Here is a 15,943-nt window from a genome sequence, read left to right as displayed (position 1 = left end):
TAAGTTTTTGGGCTATTGACCTCTCAATGGTATGGAAATGGAGAGGTAGGAGATGAGAAAATCCCATAAACAAAGGTGTAAAGAATTGTTGGTATAACAATTTCTAACTCTTAAGTGTTTTTGCTAGGGTTTTCTCTCAGAAGCTCTCTATCAAATTTGTGGGTAATATGGGTATATATAATGAGGGTACAGAAAGTGTGTATCAGGCAGTACAGACTAGCAGAATAGAATGTCTCGCGGGTGTCTCGCGGGAAAGCCTTGCCCACAAGATACTCGTGAGACACAGCTGTCTCCATTTGTACAGACTCTTCGCATTTCAGTCATGTACAAGGCACATGCTTCACTTTGCGGGAAGCTTAGTCGTGAGACACTCGCGAGAATTCTTCTGGCTTCACTTGCTTGAGTCTTCACACTCTCTCTCTCTAACACACAACCCTTACAATCACATCCCATAATAAATATAGGGTACACAAGATTGAATAAAATTACAATCAAATTTAGCACGGAATAAAAGCCAACAAAATACATATTTGTAAATCACAACTTTACAGAAAGTATTTTTAGTGGGTATTTGGTTGGAAGAGAGGAAGGGAAAAAAAAAAATGGTCAGGCCTAGATGTTTTCTCCCCAAGCCCACCAAAATATTTTCTCCCCAGAATGAGAAGAAAACTTAAAGGAAAACTCAGTATGTGTAAAGAAGACCAAAATACCCATGTGCACTTGCACATGGGTTTGTCATATGTGTTGCCAGTTTTGCATTTTTTTTCTCCTTCGATTTTTTCTCTCTTTCCATTGTGCTATCTTTTTTTTTTTGGGGGTTATATAAAAAAAAAATAAAAAAATCTTTCTTTTTGTTTTGCGTTTTTTTCCCTTTTTTTTTTTTTTTCTTTTCTTGTACTTCTCATTATTTTTTATTTTTTATTTTTGATGATCATCATTCTTTGACTTGTGCTTCTTTAAAAAATAAAAATTGAAGTGTTCATACACAATTTTTTTAAATAAAAAAATGTGTTACTTTTTTGTTCTATTTAATAGAAACATAATTGTAAATTTATAATAACTTCATTTTCCATCTTCTCATTTTTCCTCCCAAACAAATAAAAGAGTTTTTCATCTCTCCGCTTTTCCATTTCTCCAACTAAACACACATGAGGGAAATTTAAATATTTTTTATCCTCTTACTTTTCCATCCTCCCACTTTTCCACCCTTCCAACCAAATGAATCCTTAATTACCAAGCTTATTTCTCCAAAGTTGGGAAAAAATATTTTCTATCAAACGATACCACATCATCTGTATCAAAATCCAATAAATCAAAGACGTGTGCAAAAATAGTCACCCACTAACACATGTTTTACATTTGTTTGTAGGGTAGTCATTTTTTGTAAACATATCTTTCACTTATTGGATTTTGATATTTTTGACATGATATTATTTGATATCAAACACCTTCTCCAAAATTGGGCCCGAAAAAAGAAAATGTATTTTAACCCTCCTCCACGTAGATATGTTTCATATTTCAAAAATAATAACCATTTCCTACTTTAATGGCCGAGAGCAAAAGGTGTTTTTCCCATTTAATTTTGCTTCTAATTTTTTGAATTATGGTTTGATTAAAAAATGGAGATGAACCCAATGCACAATGCTCTTGTGATTACTCAAAGATAAAGCATATGAAGCAGAATTGTAAGAGGTGGATATATAGTTAAACTTCTATTTCGTTGGTTCACGAAGTTGGAACGACATTGTCAACACCAAAGAATATGAAGAACTTTAGAATTGAAGAATAGATTTTTCATTCAGTGGATGCTTAATAAATTAGTCCATGGCAATGACGCCACTATCTGGTCTTCATGAATAATACCAAAAACACAGGGACCCTAATATTTAATCATGGCTAGGCCACCAAAATAAAAGTCACATGTTCTCGAACCACTTGCACAAATAATAGAACTTCGACCCACATATGGTTGTCGTTATCCACAAGCCGAGAACTGTGAGATTAAGGAACTACGCCAAACAGTTTCCGACAATTTCCCATTTTTCAACTGGTTGAAGTTTCGAGTGGTCCAAACACCGTCAAATCAAATCCAAAATCTTATCTTCATTTTTTATCTAGGAACATTATATACACAAAAAATTTCACAATATTTTTTCGTTAGTTAGAGTTGTTAAATCTTTATAGAAATTTATTTTTTAAAACTAATAATCTGCCTCGGTAACATATATCAAAACTATTTGTGAAATATATATATATATAATATTTTTTGTCAATATATGTACACAATGGTATTATGTATGAATCGAATCATACAAATAGTGTTCCATCTAAAAGAATTGCAAAAGCAAAAAACTATTGAAGATTAATAAGTGCTGACTTGTCAAACGAATGTTAAATTTCCACCGATTTTTCTAGTCAAAATTTTGGGCGGTTTAAAGGGCAAGAGCAAAGAAGCTTGGCATTTCTCATAGTCAAATAGAGCATACACACATACCAGACCCAAACCATTCTTGTCAATAAAGCCCACAGATCAAATATAAAAAGTTCTCAAACTCAAAAACACAAAAACAGTTTTCACAGTTTGTTAGAAATGAGAAAATCGCACTCTTTGGTAAGTCTTTCTATGCAGGCTCTCATGATTCCTCTCTTTCTTGTTCTCCTTCTTCCTCTTCATGTCTCTGCCTCAGATTCTGTCTATGAAACCTTTGTCCAATGCCTATCAAACCAAACCAACCAACCAGACCAAGTTTCCAATATAGTCTACTCTCAGACCAACCCTTCCTACACAACCGTACTTCGAGCCTACATTAGAAACTCCCGGTTCAACACTTCAACCACTCCAAAACCCACAATCATTGTGACCCCAACGCAAGAATCCCATGTCCAAGCCACGGTGATTTGTACCAAAAACATTGGGATTCAACTCAAAATCCGAAGTGGCGGCCATGACTATGAGGGTATCTCTTACATCTCAGATGTCCCATTTATAATCCTAGACATGTTCAATCTTCGATCCATCACTATCAATCTTCAGGAACAAACCGCTTGGGTTGAATCTGGTGCCACACTTGGAGAACTTTACTATAGAATTTGGGAGAAGAGTAAAGTTCTCGGCTTCCCTGCTGGTCTTTGTCCCACCGTTGGTGTCGGTGGCCACTTAAGCGGTGGAGGGTACGGCAGTATGTTGCGTAAACATGGGTTGTCGGTGGATCATGTTCTTGATGCAAAGCTAGTTGATGTGAATGGAAAGATTCTTGATAAGGAGTCAATGGGGGAAGATTTGTTTTGGGCTATTAGAGGAGGTGGAGGAGCGAGTTTTGGAGTAATACTTTCCTACAAAATCAACTTGATTCCGGTACCGGAAACTGTTTCGGTTTTTCGTATTGAGAGGAGTTTAGATGAAGAGGAGAATGTTACTGACATTGTCTATAAGTGGCAACAGGTTGCTCCTACGACAGATGACAACCTTTGGATGAGGATGTTGGTACAGCCTGTGAGTTCTAAAGTGAATAAGGGGGAGAAGACTATTAGAATCTCAATTTTGACAATGTTTCTTGGAAATGCTGAGGAACTTGTGGCATTGTTGGATAAGGATTTTCCTGAATTGGGTATGAAGAAGGAAGGTGTGACGGAAATGAGTTGGATTGATTCAGCTGTTTGGTGGGCTAATTACGACAATGGGACATCCCCATCTGTGTTGCTTGATAGAAATCCTGACTCGGCGAATTTCTTGAAGAGGAAATCGGATTATGTGCAGACCCCAATTTCGAAAGATGGGTTGGAATGGTTATGGAAGAAGATGATTGAGCTTGGGAAAACCGGATTGGTTTTCAATCCGTATGGCGGAAAAATGAATGAGATCCCCGCTTCTGCTACTGCTTTTCCACACCGTGCCGGAAATTTGTTTAAAATCCAGTACTCTATGAATTGGGATGAAGAGGGAATTGAGTTGGAAAAGAATTACACAGCTCAGATAAGGAGGCTTTATAGTTACATGACTCCATTTGTGTCCAAGAACCCAAGAAGTGCATTTCTCAACTATAGGGACCTTGACATTGGTATCAACAACAATGATAAGAACAGCTATGAAGAAGGAGAAGTTTATGGGGTCAAGTACTTCAATGACAACTTCCATAGGTTGGTGAAGGTGAAGACTGCAGTTGATCCACATAATTTCTTCAGGAATGAACAGAGCATTCCTACTAATCCAAGTAAGCCATAGGGTTAGGAAACTTTATTGTCACACAGATTGCTGTATTATTGGCCTTTTCTGCATAATTCAGATAAATTGTATTACGTTGTTCCCTCTAGTCGTTACGATAGTTTAGTGAAAATCTGAAATATGTATTTGTAATAAATTGTCAATCTGAAATTTGCTGTTGTCTTTGTTTTTTCTTTGTGGTTTTACCCTCCTTATTATGAGGCATGATTTGTATCAATCCCTTTTACTTGAACGTGGTCATTTGGAAACCGTACAACACTTGCGTGATAGACGATGGTCTGTCTGTCTTTAAGGGTGACTTTTAGAAGCATTCAAATCAAGTTGCTGACTATCTCTTAGTCAGTTGGTTGGTTTCCTGTCACTATCAATATCACGGTTGATTTGGATGAAGTAGTTCTTTTTACAACACAAAAGAACTAAAAGTTCTTTCTGAATTTTGTTTATATTGTTTCAAATTGAATGGAAGCTGGTGAGGAATGTCTTTTCCATCATGTCGATTGTCAATACAGTTTATAGCCTGGCCGTCAGTTTAGAATGCTTGAAGTCGCAATATGCATTTTCTTTCACTTTGGTAATTGCCAATTGGCACATAGTAAAGAGATTAAAGATAAATAAAAAAATAAAAAGCCAATCATTGAATTGTAATTGCATGGAAAATTCAATGGTGGCTTTATTCTTTGGGACACGGTTAAGTAAGGTATAACGAGTACCAGTGCCCCCTTTCCTACATAATTTAATAGATCTTGACTTAGTGACAATCAGGACCCACTTATTTTCTCCCTCATCTAAAAGTCCATGCTTTCTGTTTAATTTTTCAGTTGAAGTAATATCATGAGTCCTTCAATTCTGGCTCTCTCCCTACCTCTAGAGACTTACATGGCAGAAACTGGAAATAAGAATTTACATAACTAATGTTACTAATCTTTTCGACTATTTTGTCTCAGCATGCTCATCTAGCTCAATATCCTTTTTATACATTCATACAATACCATAAAGCAGGGAACAAATGCCTGTCCTCAATTTTATGAGTATTCATTTCCATACAGCAACTGCATCTAATAAACTCCAGCCAGCAATATTCCGGTTTGTTCTCCAACAAGATGTTTTTCACATTTTATGGGGTGGGGAGTGCTACCATAGTTTATATATACATTTTAAGTATAGGAGAGGAGTTTTGAAAATTGTACGTCTCCTTTAGAAACACCAAGAAATAATATTTAACTCATAGGTCATAGGCCAAGTGCTAACATAGCTTACTGCTGTTGATCTTCCTACTTGGTATTCTATATCAAAGTTTTCGAAGCATATGTCTTCCTTAAGATACACAAGAGCTTCACTGAATTGGATTTCCATGCTATAGAGCCTTCCAAAAAAAAATTAAAATTAAAATCCATTGAAAATACAAGTGGAGATATAGTGCCATGACTCTGCTATCTGGTGATTATCATCCTGCACTTGATCTCTCCTCCATTTCTTAGTAATGATATCCTCAACTAAGAGAAAAGTGTTCATTTTGTCGTTTTTATTCCCAATTGGGCACATTTAACCCATCCAAAGTCATGCGGGGTTTGAGCAGAAATCCACACCATGTAGTAATAGTACGCAGTTGTCTCCCATTATCACTAACTTCTCCTTTCCACACTCTAGCCAGAGCTTCTTTATTCCACTTTCTTAGCTTGTTTACCTCCCCTTTTTGGGTGGATGGGTAGTGCACATGCTTTAAAGGAAAAGTGTCAAAAAGTTATTGGGGTTGTGATCTCTCATTAGCCTGTTAGAGAATGACTCATTTTCCTAGAAATAGATGCCATAGACAAGTCAATTCATGGTTGGAATCCTATATAAGTTATACTTTCTTTAATATTGTCTCATGTATATTTTTTTGTTATGGTTAATCTTTCAGTTCTCTTGCCGACTGCAGGAGTCCACTCAGGCGTGACCAGATTGTTGTTGTTGACATCTATCCTATCACTGGAGAGACTAATGGGAGGCCTGATGTACCTGCTCCTTGTGTGGGATCTTCAACTTCAGAGGATGAACTTTTGGTCGTAAATACTACAAGCCCTCCTTAGATGTACTGAATTATATTGCTTACTTCGTATAACAAGCTGTTCTTTTATTTATTTATTTTTTTAAAGCCTAAAAAAATAAAAATAAAAATTGTTTGTTATTGTTTTTAAAGCGAAAAATAAATTTATATAAGTTTCGTTATATAGAAAAGGAATAGGAATCGAGGGAGTACACGCGCAAGTGACACCTAAAATCTTTATTTGAAAATTACAAAAATCCCAAAGATCAAGTAAAGAAGAAAAAGAGAACCATCCATAAATGTGATGTGAGCCATGAGGTTCAATGCCATCAAAAGTTCTTGTATTGATTTCCATCCATAAACACCAATTGAAGTGTAAAAGAAGGAATGATTAATTATCTCTTCATTTCAAGCAAACTAGATAGAATCCATTTCATTTTTAAGATTTTAAATCTTATATCTAATAGTGAACATTGTGTTACAAGAGCATTCACAACAAAGCATGTAAAATAATTTAAATGCTTTTTTTATAGCTCCAAACACTAAAACCTTGCTCCATCAGTGGCTCTAGGTTGTGCTTGTCTCATTCTCTCTCTTCTCGTCATTGTCGTGGTCCCCATTTGTTGGTGGTCATCCTTCATTAGTGGCTAGGCCACTAGTATGGGTTTGTGTGAGTGGGTTTTAGCAGGTGTAGCTAGGTTTTAAGCTTTGGCTAGATTTCGGCAAAGTTGTGGTTGGGTTTGATAGGTGATGTGTGTGTGGGTTTGTGATTTGTGGGGGTTGTGGGTTGGATTGGTGGTGGAAGAGGAAGGTGGCTGGGTTTTGGTTGTGGCGATTGGGATGGTGTGTTGCGGGTTGCTAGGTTTTAGTTATGGCGACTGGGATGGTGGGTTGTGGGTTGCTGGATTTTGGTTGTGGCAGTTGGGATGGTCGGTTGTGGTTATTTGTAGTGGTTTTTTGGGTTTTATGAAGGCTTGTAGTGGTGGTGATGATTGAGTGGTGGTTGGTTGTGGGTTTGTGAAATGGTGAATGGTGGGTTGTGAGGGTAGCTGAATCCAGTGGTGACTCCACATTGATGTCCAGGTTGTCTTTCAAAAAAAATGAACATATATACTTTAAAATATATATATATTAAACAGGCCTATTGTGACCACCCTAAACAAATGTTGAACATTGAGAATCACAATAATTTTGATTCAACAAAAATAAGAGTAATGCTACATCTACAAAAATTTTATAATAATTTTACAACAAATCTTATGTGGTAAGTTGTGATTGTTTCTAATTTGGGCCTAATACTAACATCATTTTTGTACTCACTAATAATAGCTTATGTATAAAATTTGTTATGAAAATGTTGTGAACATAGCATTTTTCCAAAAATAATTCTGACCACCCAAACATAGTTCTTAACCCCTGTTGATGCTTATTTTGTGGAAGCCCAATAGCAGGAAGAAGCCCAACAATATGGGCAAAAAAGAGTTAGTGGATTGATAGAAAAACCATTAAGCTCGAATAGCAAGAACAATGGATCATAGGCCCATAAAGTAAATAAATGGGCCTTGAGGAAAGCACATGGGCCTAAAGGAGCCTAGAGAAAGAAGTAGTAAACCTATGGGCGTTATGTAATGTAGAAAAGTAAGAATGGGCCATAGCAAGCCTAAAGCAATGAAGTAAGAAAGTAATGGGTTGATGGAAAGCTCATGAGCCCTAAGGATGAAGGATACGGTAATTGGGCCGAGAAAGCCCAAAAGAGTTAGTAAAAGCCCAAGGAAATGCAAAATTAGAAAGTGGGCCAAGGATGCCTAAGGAAAGTAAATGGGCCGAGGATGCCCAAGGAGAAAGAAATGGGCCAAAAGAGCCCACAGGCAATGTAATGGGTCAAGAAAGCCCAAAGTATCATGAGTATAAATCAAATGACCATGCAGGGTCATTGTAACCAATTGAGAGAAGAACATGTAGCGGGCCCAAAAAAGGCCTAGTAAGCACCGATCAAATAACACTACAGTAGGAATAGCAGAGTGACATGGCAGGAATGGTAGCAAAATAACAAGAGCAAAGAGTGGGCTGAAGAGAGAAAAACCCACAATCAAGCAAGGCCCAGCCCTTGGAAGGAGCAAGCCAATGAAGAATGGAAAATCAAAAGATAGTTCATGCCATAAGAGGTCAAGGATGAGCGGCAAAATGCATAGATGAACCTCTAGACCACGGCAAACGCATGAGCAGCGAACAAGCTTTTGACGTACACGGAAGTGGAGCATGCGCAAGGCCCAAACACTACCAACCTGTACCCAGTCAATATAGGAGTGGTGGGTCATGGGTCAGAGGTAAGGGAGGGTATGGTCCGGTGGTGGGGAAAAGGGAAAGCCTATTTTGGGGTTCCCGCTCAGATTCTTTTGGGAAAGATGTCCTGCTAGGATGACATACCACCTAAAAGAAGAAGGGATGAGTTGGAACCACTAGGTGCATGCCATGAGGGATAGCAAGAGAGAATACTCACACTGTGGTGGATAAGAATGTCGCGATGAACAAACAAACAAAACAGTTTTCTTTGTCTACTAATAGGAAGTGGCACAGCCAGCACTAGTAAGTGGTGGTGACTAGGCAGCTGACAAACCAATGGGTGGTCGGGAATGACACCCAAATCCAAAAAAAAGTAGTTAAAGGGTAAAATAGTAAAAACCAGTCATGGCAAGTAGTATATAAAGGGCCCTCGCTATGCACAGTAAAATCATCACAACAGTAGCAACCATTAAGAGCAAATTACAGCACCGCCATAACACTACACGAGTAAGCATTAAGAAAGAAAGAAAAGAGTGGGAAAGAATAAAAGTAACAAAACAATAGAGAAAAGAGAATCAGTAAAAGAAATAGAGAGAGTAGAACGGCAGGCATGCACCAATAGGCTAATTTCTTCTCTCCCCCCAAAAGCCTACCCTTTGTTAAAGATAAAGGATTTGTTTGGGCATAAACCATTCAAGCCCGTTCCCTCAAAGTGGATAATTTTTACAGCAGGATTCTCTTGCGAGGTTTTCCACATTAAGGAAGTGGTTCCCTCCTTGGTTTTAGTCCTGCAGCACAACTGAACACAACAGACTAGTATTTTACTTTGATTTCATTATTATTTCTTTTCTTGTCTTTGCAATTTTACTTATGATACGAATCTTGTTGTTATGTTGTCCTTTTCCTTAAGGATCCCTTTTTTGTCTTGATCACATCTCTTTTATTGTTGTTTTATTATATTTATCTGCTATAATTCTCTTGTAATCGTTTCGTTTTGTCTAACATCAAGTGTGTTGCCTTTATTATCACCCCATTGTATCTGCCTGCCACAACTCTATTGTAACAGCTACGCCTGCCATGGGCATGTGATCAAAGTTTTAACAAAAAAAGGGGGATAGTTTGTGCGCAAGCCAGACCAAGGTGAGTTCCAATTGAACCGGTCCTGACTCTCCTACCTAGAACACTTGGGCCTCAATGCAGCAGGAGATAGCCCAACCCAACATCTCAAAAAGGCCCACCATAACCCCTAGAACAAAAATATATATATATATATATATATATATATATACCATAAAGGGGGAAGGACGCACAGATGATGGCGAAAGCACAGTAGCACAGTAATATAATGAAAGTTATGTAAAAGAATACGTTAGAACAATAATAAGGCGGTAGAACCAGCCAAGCAGTATATATCAAAATAAAGTTAAGGTAATGTAAATGAATAATATAGAACAATAATGAGGCGGTAGAACCAGCCAAGCAGTATATATATCAAAATAATTCAACGTAAATGAAAGCAATAGTTCAAAGTAAATGAAAGCAATTTAGAACCGTCCGGTATGGCGGTAATCCGTCCAAGGTGGCGGTAGCAACAAGTAGTATAATGAACATAGAACTGAAAATACTTGTTTATTGAAAGTAGTACAAAACACTTACAACAGAAGTAGTAGTTAATACAAGATCTCAGAACAGGTTGACAGTTACAAAGCTTGAACTAATCCTAGTTACAAGGTTTGTAGAGTTACAAAGTTTGTAGTGAACAAGGTAGTAGTAATAGTAGAAACAAGGAATTTTCTCTCTAAGAAGGCTTTCTAAGAGAAGGAGTTCTAAGGGAAGAAAATCTTGAACTAAAACTTGTAGTAAAACTTGTTCTAAACATAAGGGACAACCCCCCTTAAATAGGCAAAATTCGGAGTGAAAAGTGTCATGAATAGTAATGGATGAATAGTGACAGGTGAATATCGACTTAATAGTAAATTTTCTTTTTTGTCTTCAAATGTTGGGGAATCTTCCGTAGAGCTGGGATGTCTTAAATTTTAAGAACCTAGGCCAAATAATAGGTGTCTCTAGATTCTAGACCACCTTTCAGGCCATTTTATTGGTGCCCATTCACAAGAGACCAAAAGAAAGAAATGACCAAAAGAAAGAAACTTTGTCATCTTGTGCCAATTGAGAGTAATTATTAGGAATCTTCAGAAGCATCATATTGATGGGAAACAAGCTTTTGGCAGTAGTAAACATTGAAGTTTTTGGCCATTGTGCAGGCCAGAAAAATAGGAGAATCAAAATCTTCCGCAGAATCCGGAGTATCATGAAACAGTTCTGGATTTTTAGCAACATATTCGTCAAGGATATTGAAATATTTTGGCTTTTGTGCAAGCTAGACAAATGAAGTAGCATCAATCATGTAACAGTAGTAACCGTAGGAACAAACCAAGCGAACTATCAATCAGTGGAAGGAGCATCAAATGGATAACCATCAAAAGGATCAAAAGGACTTTGTGGAGAATCACATTCATGCTCATGGTAAATAGCATACTTATTACAGAATCCGTAATATAAAATTGGCTCAAACTTTGGAGTTTTCCCTGGGATGAGAAGATTTTTTGGATTAGGATGATCTTCTATCTGTAGGTGAACAAGGGCATCAGCATAAGGTTTGGGACCAAAAACAGCAATTCTATCTATGCTACCTATGAAATGATAGTTTTTCCATAGATTTTGAGCAACTTCAAGAATTTGATTATTAAAATAATTTCTCCAACAATTTGCAAGATCAAAAGGATCATTAAAGGATAATTGAGAATTTCCTTCAAACCATCGCCCTTGGTGAGTATAACCATTAATGAGAATGAGATGCTTTGAGGGTTTAACATTCATCTAGTTATCTCTTTCCCATTTTGGCAAAGTGCTCCAGCATCTAATAGTAACAAAAGATCTAGTGGAAGAGCTTTCAAACCCTTTAATAGCATTCTGAATAATCTGTGGAAGCTGACTGGCCTGTTTATGGCTTGTCAATTTTACGAACCTAATAAAGCCATATTCAAACATTTGGGAAAGCCAGCTAGGATTAGGATTTTCATCATCATCATCATCTGAATCTTCATCAGTGAAATATGAACCATCATCAAAATCAATCAGGAGACCAGGAAATGGATGTTTCTTTTCATTCACTCTGAGACTACTCCCAAAGTGATCTTCCCATTCAAGTTGAATAAAGACATTATCACCTTCGTCTAATTTATCAGGGTTAGGAATAGTAGCAATAACAAGTTTCTTGAAATACTTGGACCATAGGTCAAAAGACCTAAACATAAGCTTGCTTTCCAGAACACGAGATCGTAAATCTGAAGGCAAGTTGGCAACAACACTTCTTAACATAGATTGGGTCTTAAGACTCAATCTAGCATAGTCAGTGCCCATTATAGTCTCTTTATCCATTGAATGGATTTCCTCTTTGCCAAAGAGTTGACTAGTGTAGGCTTTAAGACAGCTGACAAAAGCCTTATTTTTTGAAACAAGGTTATTTTCTGAAACAAGTTATTTTTTGGAGCAAGGTCATTTTCTGGAATAAGGTTTTCATAATGGCTCATATAAACCTCATTTTGAGCAGTAAGGTTAACAAGGTGGATTTCAAGGGCTCTAAGGGTTTTTTGGAAAACATTACAGTGGTTTTTGGTAAAAGCAAACTGAAGGTTATCAAGAATGAATTTAATAGAATCTGGTAATTCTGAATAGGTTTCATTGTGGAATTGTAAATTTCTGGACAAAACTTCCTATAAAGCAATTAATATATCACCATTAGAGTATGTCACCTCTGCTGGGACATCTCCTTGAAGGGATGTTGATCCACTGGGTTTTACCCCAGAAGATGCGCCTTCATGCATTTTAAAAGGTTGTCCCGCTGGAAGCCTTTTGTTTTGAGAATAGTCCTGTAAAGGAGCTTTTCCTTTGTTTTTCCTCTCTGCCGAGGGTGCCATAATAATCCACTTACTTGTGGTATAAGTATTAGTATTATTCTATTTATTAGTGGTATTTATCCACGAGACATTCTCTGATTCCTGCGAAGAAACATTGATAATATTAGAATAGTTGATAGTACTTAGCATTTTGGTATTATGAATATTACCTTTATAATCATTAGTGAAATTTTGGCAAGAAATCATCACTAGTTCTTGAATAAGTTCATTCATGGGGGAGTCTTTCTTATAGGACAGATTATCAATGTCAATTTCAAACTTTGAAGCAAATTTGAATTTTACTTTCTGTCCAAAAGGATCAGTAGTAATTCCATCATGTTCAACAAGGAAAGGGTATAAAGCATTTATAAATGGCAGACCAAGAATCACTTTATCAGTCATATTTTTGACAAGAACAGAAGGAATTTTGAAACGAACATTATCATGACAAACATGAGCATTATTCAATTCATATTTGATCTTCATTTGGGAACCATTAGCAGAAACTAATCTTTCAGTTGATTTTTCAAAATATTTTGAAGGAATCAGTCCTTCTTGGATACAGTTCATATCCGCACCAGAATCAATCATAGCAATAACAGTGAAATGATAATCAGGAGAAACAATAATTTTAACTTTTGTAAACCATTTTGGAGGAAGTATTTTATTAACAAGAGCAAGTTGTAGATCAATGAAAGTATCAGGAATACCTTTATCAAAAAGAAGAGCCTGTTGACTGGATTCAGCTCCATTGTTGTGCTCATCTTGTTTATCTTGTTCATTATCAGGTTTATTAAGATCTTTATCAATTTTTAACATTATCAATTGTTGTTTGAGATTATTATTGTCGCTTTTCATACTTTTAAATTCATGTTTTAATTCATTTATCTCTTGTTTAACAATATTAATTTCATGTTGGAGATCATTAACAGTTAATTCTTTGGATTTCTTTTTATTAAATCTTTCTAAAGTTTCTTCAAAGCTTATAGTTGATTTTAGTTTTTTACCAGTTTCTTCTTTCATCAAATTTTTCTTAAACTTATCCAAACATTCTTTTTGTAATTCAGGATTTTGAATTTGATTTTTCAATTGAATTATTAATTTTTCATCTTCTTCACTCTTGGTGAGAGCATTAACAGTTTTAACAACATTGCAACAAGAATCTCTACAACCAATTTTAATATTAGGAGAATCAGAAGAATCATCAGCAGATTGATAGCAAGAATCAGTTGAAGAAGAAAAATCATCTTCCAAAGAATTAGACGAGTTGTTTGATTCAAGAATTCTGAATAATTCTTCTTGCTCTTTATCATCAATATTTAACATGTTAAATTTGTTTTTTAACTTACCAGGTTTTTCCTTACAGTCTTTACTGAAGTGTCCAGGTTTACCACATTTAAAGCATTTACCTTTTCCTGATCTTTGTTTAACATATTTTTTAGAAACATTTTTCTTCTTAGCATAGAAATCATTAGGTTTAACAAAGTTATTTCTGTATTTTTTTATGGCTTTTATCATGTTTTTTACTTTTTTGCCTGGAAGGAGCAATAGGAGGCAAACCATATTGTTCACAAAAATTACCCATTTCATATTTAGCTTTCTTTTTATTCTTTAATTGGGGTTTTAACAATTTTTCATCATTACACATATTGATACCAAGTTTTTTAAAAGTACTAAAAATATCACGATAGGTTAAATTATCATAATCAATAGAATCATTTTTACCCATTAATTCTTGTTTTACCTGATGAGCAAAGATAGGAGGTAGACCGTCAATAAACTTTTCTTTCCAATAAGGCTTATGACAATCTTTCCGGAACATCACTCTGGAAGTAAAAACATCTTGATACCATCTGTAATCAGACATAGTAGGACAACTTAAATTATTTAAATAATCAAAAACACAAGATGAAATATTGGATGGAGTACCAACAAAATATTTGAGAATAGTATAGATCAAGGTATTAACACCATCAGGAATACCACGACCAATACTTTCATAAAAAATAGGCAAACCTTCATCATTCTTTTTAACAGCATGTTTAGTAGACTCTCTGGATTCTTCAATGATATATGAATCCCACCATCCACGAAGAGTACCAGAAAAAGCAATAACAAGTAAATTAACAATTTCAGGTTGATCAAGATTGTGGTTATTTTGATAAGCAATACCAACCATAGACATATGACTCATTTTATTAATGATTTCTTGTTCAGACAAACCATCAATATTCCATTCATAAAGCTTATCAGTAGAAACAGAAAACTATGTTTGAAAAGATCTCTCTTCAAACTGCATATCAAGAGGAGTGGGTTTTGAATACCAGTTTTTAGTAAAAGACATGGGTTTGGAGTTTCCAGTCAAAACTCTTAATTGATTTTGGTAAATAGGAGGATTTTCAATAGGAGGAGAATCAAAGTCTGATGGAGTAACAGATACAAAAATTAAAAGATTTGTTGGAAACTCCAAACCCATGTCTTTTACTAAAAACTGGTATTCAAAACCCACTCCTCCTGATATGCAGTTTGAAGAGAGATCTTTTCAAACACAGTTTTCTGTTTCTGCTAATAAGCTTTATGAATGAAATATTGATGGTTTGTTTGAACAAGAAATCATTAATAAAATGAGTCATATGTCTATGGTTGGTATTGCTTATCAAAATAACCATGATCTTGATCAACTTGAAATTGTTAATTTACTTGTTACTGGTTTTTCTGGTACTCTTCGTGGATGGTGGGATTCATACATCACTGATGAATCCAGAGAGTCTATTAAACATGCTGTTAAAAACAATGATGAAGGTTTGCCTATTTTTGATGAAAGTATTGGTCGTGGTATTCTTGATGGTGTTAATACCTTGATCTATACTATTCTCAAACATTTTATTGGTACTCCATCCAATATTTCATCTCATGTTTCTGACTATTTAAATAATTTGAGTTGTCCTACTATGTCTAATTACAGATGGTATCAAGATGTTTTTACTTCCAGAGTGATGCTCTGGAAAGATTGTCATAAGCCTTATTGGAAAGACAAGTTTATTGACGGTCTACCTCCTATCATTGCTCATAAGGTAAAACAAGAATTAATGGGTAAAAATGATTCTATTGATTATGATAATTTAACCTATGGTGATATTTTTAGTACTATTAAAAACCTTGGTATCAATATGTGTAATGATGAAAAATTGTTAAAATACCAATTAATGAATAAAAAGAAAGCTATATATGAAATGGGTAATTTCTGTGAACAATATGGTTTGCCTCCTATTGCTCCTTCCAGGCAAAAAAGTAAAAAACATGATAAAAGCCATAAAAAATACAGAAATAACTTTGTTAAACCTAATGATTTCTATGCTAAGAAGAAAAATGTTTCTAAAAAATATGTTAAACAAAGATTAGGAAAAGGTAAATGCTTTAACTGTAGTAAACCTAGACACTTCAGTAAAGACT

The 15,943-nt window shown here is 35.5% G+C and overlaps 1 protein-coding gene across 2 annotated transcripts; it reads left to right on the top strand.

The window, feature by feature from the left end:
• The first annotated feature begins 2,294 nt into the window (after nucleotides 1-2,294).
• On the top strand, nucleotides 2,295-6,342 carry LOC115989620 (berberine bridge enzyme-like 21). Of its 2 annotated transcripts, none has more exons than XM_031113403.1 (2): nucleotides 2,295-4,211; nucleotides 6,123-6,342. In XM_031113403.1, the coding sequence occupies exons 1-2, from the start codon at nucleotides 2,591-2,593 to the stop codon at nucleotides 6,269-6,271; spliced, it is 1,770 nt and encodes a 589-aa protein (XP_030969263.1). In that variant the 5' UTR covers nucleotides 2,295-2,590; the 3' UTR covers nucleotides 6,272-6,342. The 2 variants fall into 2 exon arrangements, with proteins under 2 accessions (XP_030969263.1, XP_030969264.1); XM_031113404.1 differs by having other exon boundaries at nucleotides 2,296-4,211; nucleotides 6,141-6,342.
• Nucleotides 6,343-15,943: the final 9,601 nt, after the last annotated feature.

This window comes from Quercus lobata, chromosome 5 (genome assembly GCF_001633185.2).
Source record: "Quercus lobata isolate SW786 chromosome 5, ValleyOak3.0 Primary Assembly, whole genome shotgun sequence".
Classification (NCBI taxonomy): Eukaryota; Viridiplantae; Streptophyta; class Magnoliopsida; order Fagales; family Fagaceae; genus Quercus; species Quercus lobata.
This window is presented reverse-complemented; position numbering and strand designations above follow the sequence as displayed.

What these genes read in the sequence shown, in the direction of transcription:
- LOC115989620 (XM_031113403.1), top strand. Translation starts at nt 2,591, where the DNA reads ATGAGAAAATCGCACTCTTTGGTAAGTCTTTCTATGCAGGCTCTCATG. An exon ending in GAGCATTCCTACTAATCCAA is followed by an intron (nt 4,212 to 6,122) that starts GTAAGCCATAGG and finishes TTAATCTTTCAG; the next exon opens with TTCTCTTGCCGACTGCAGGA.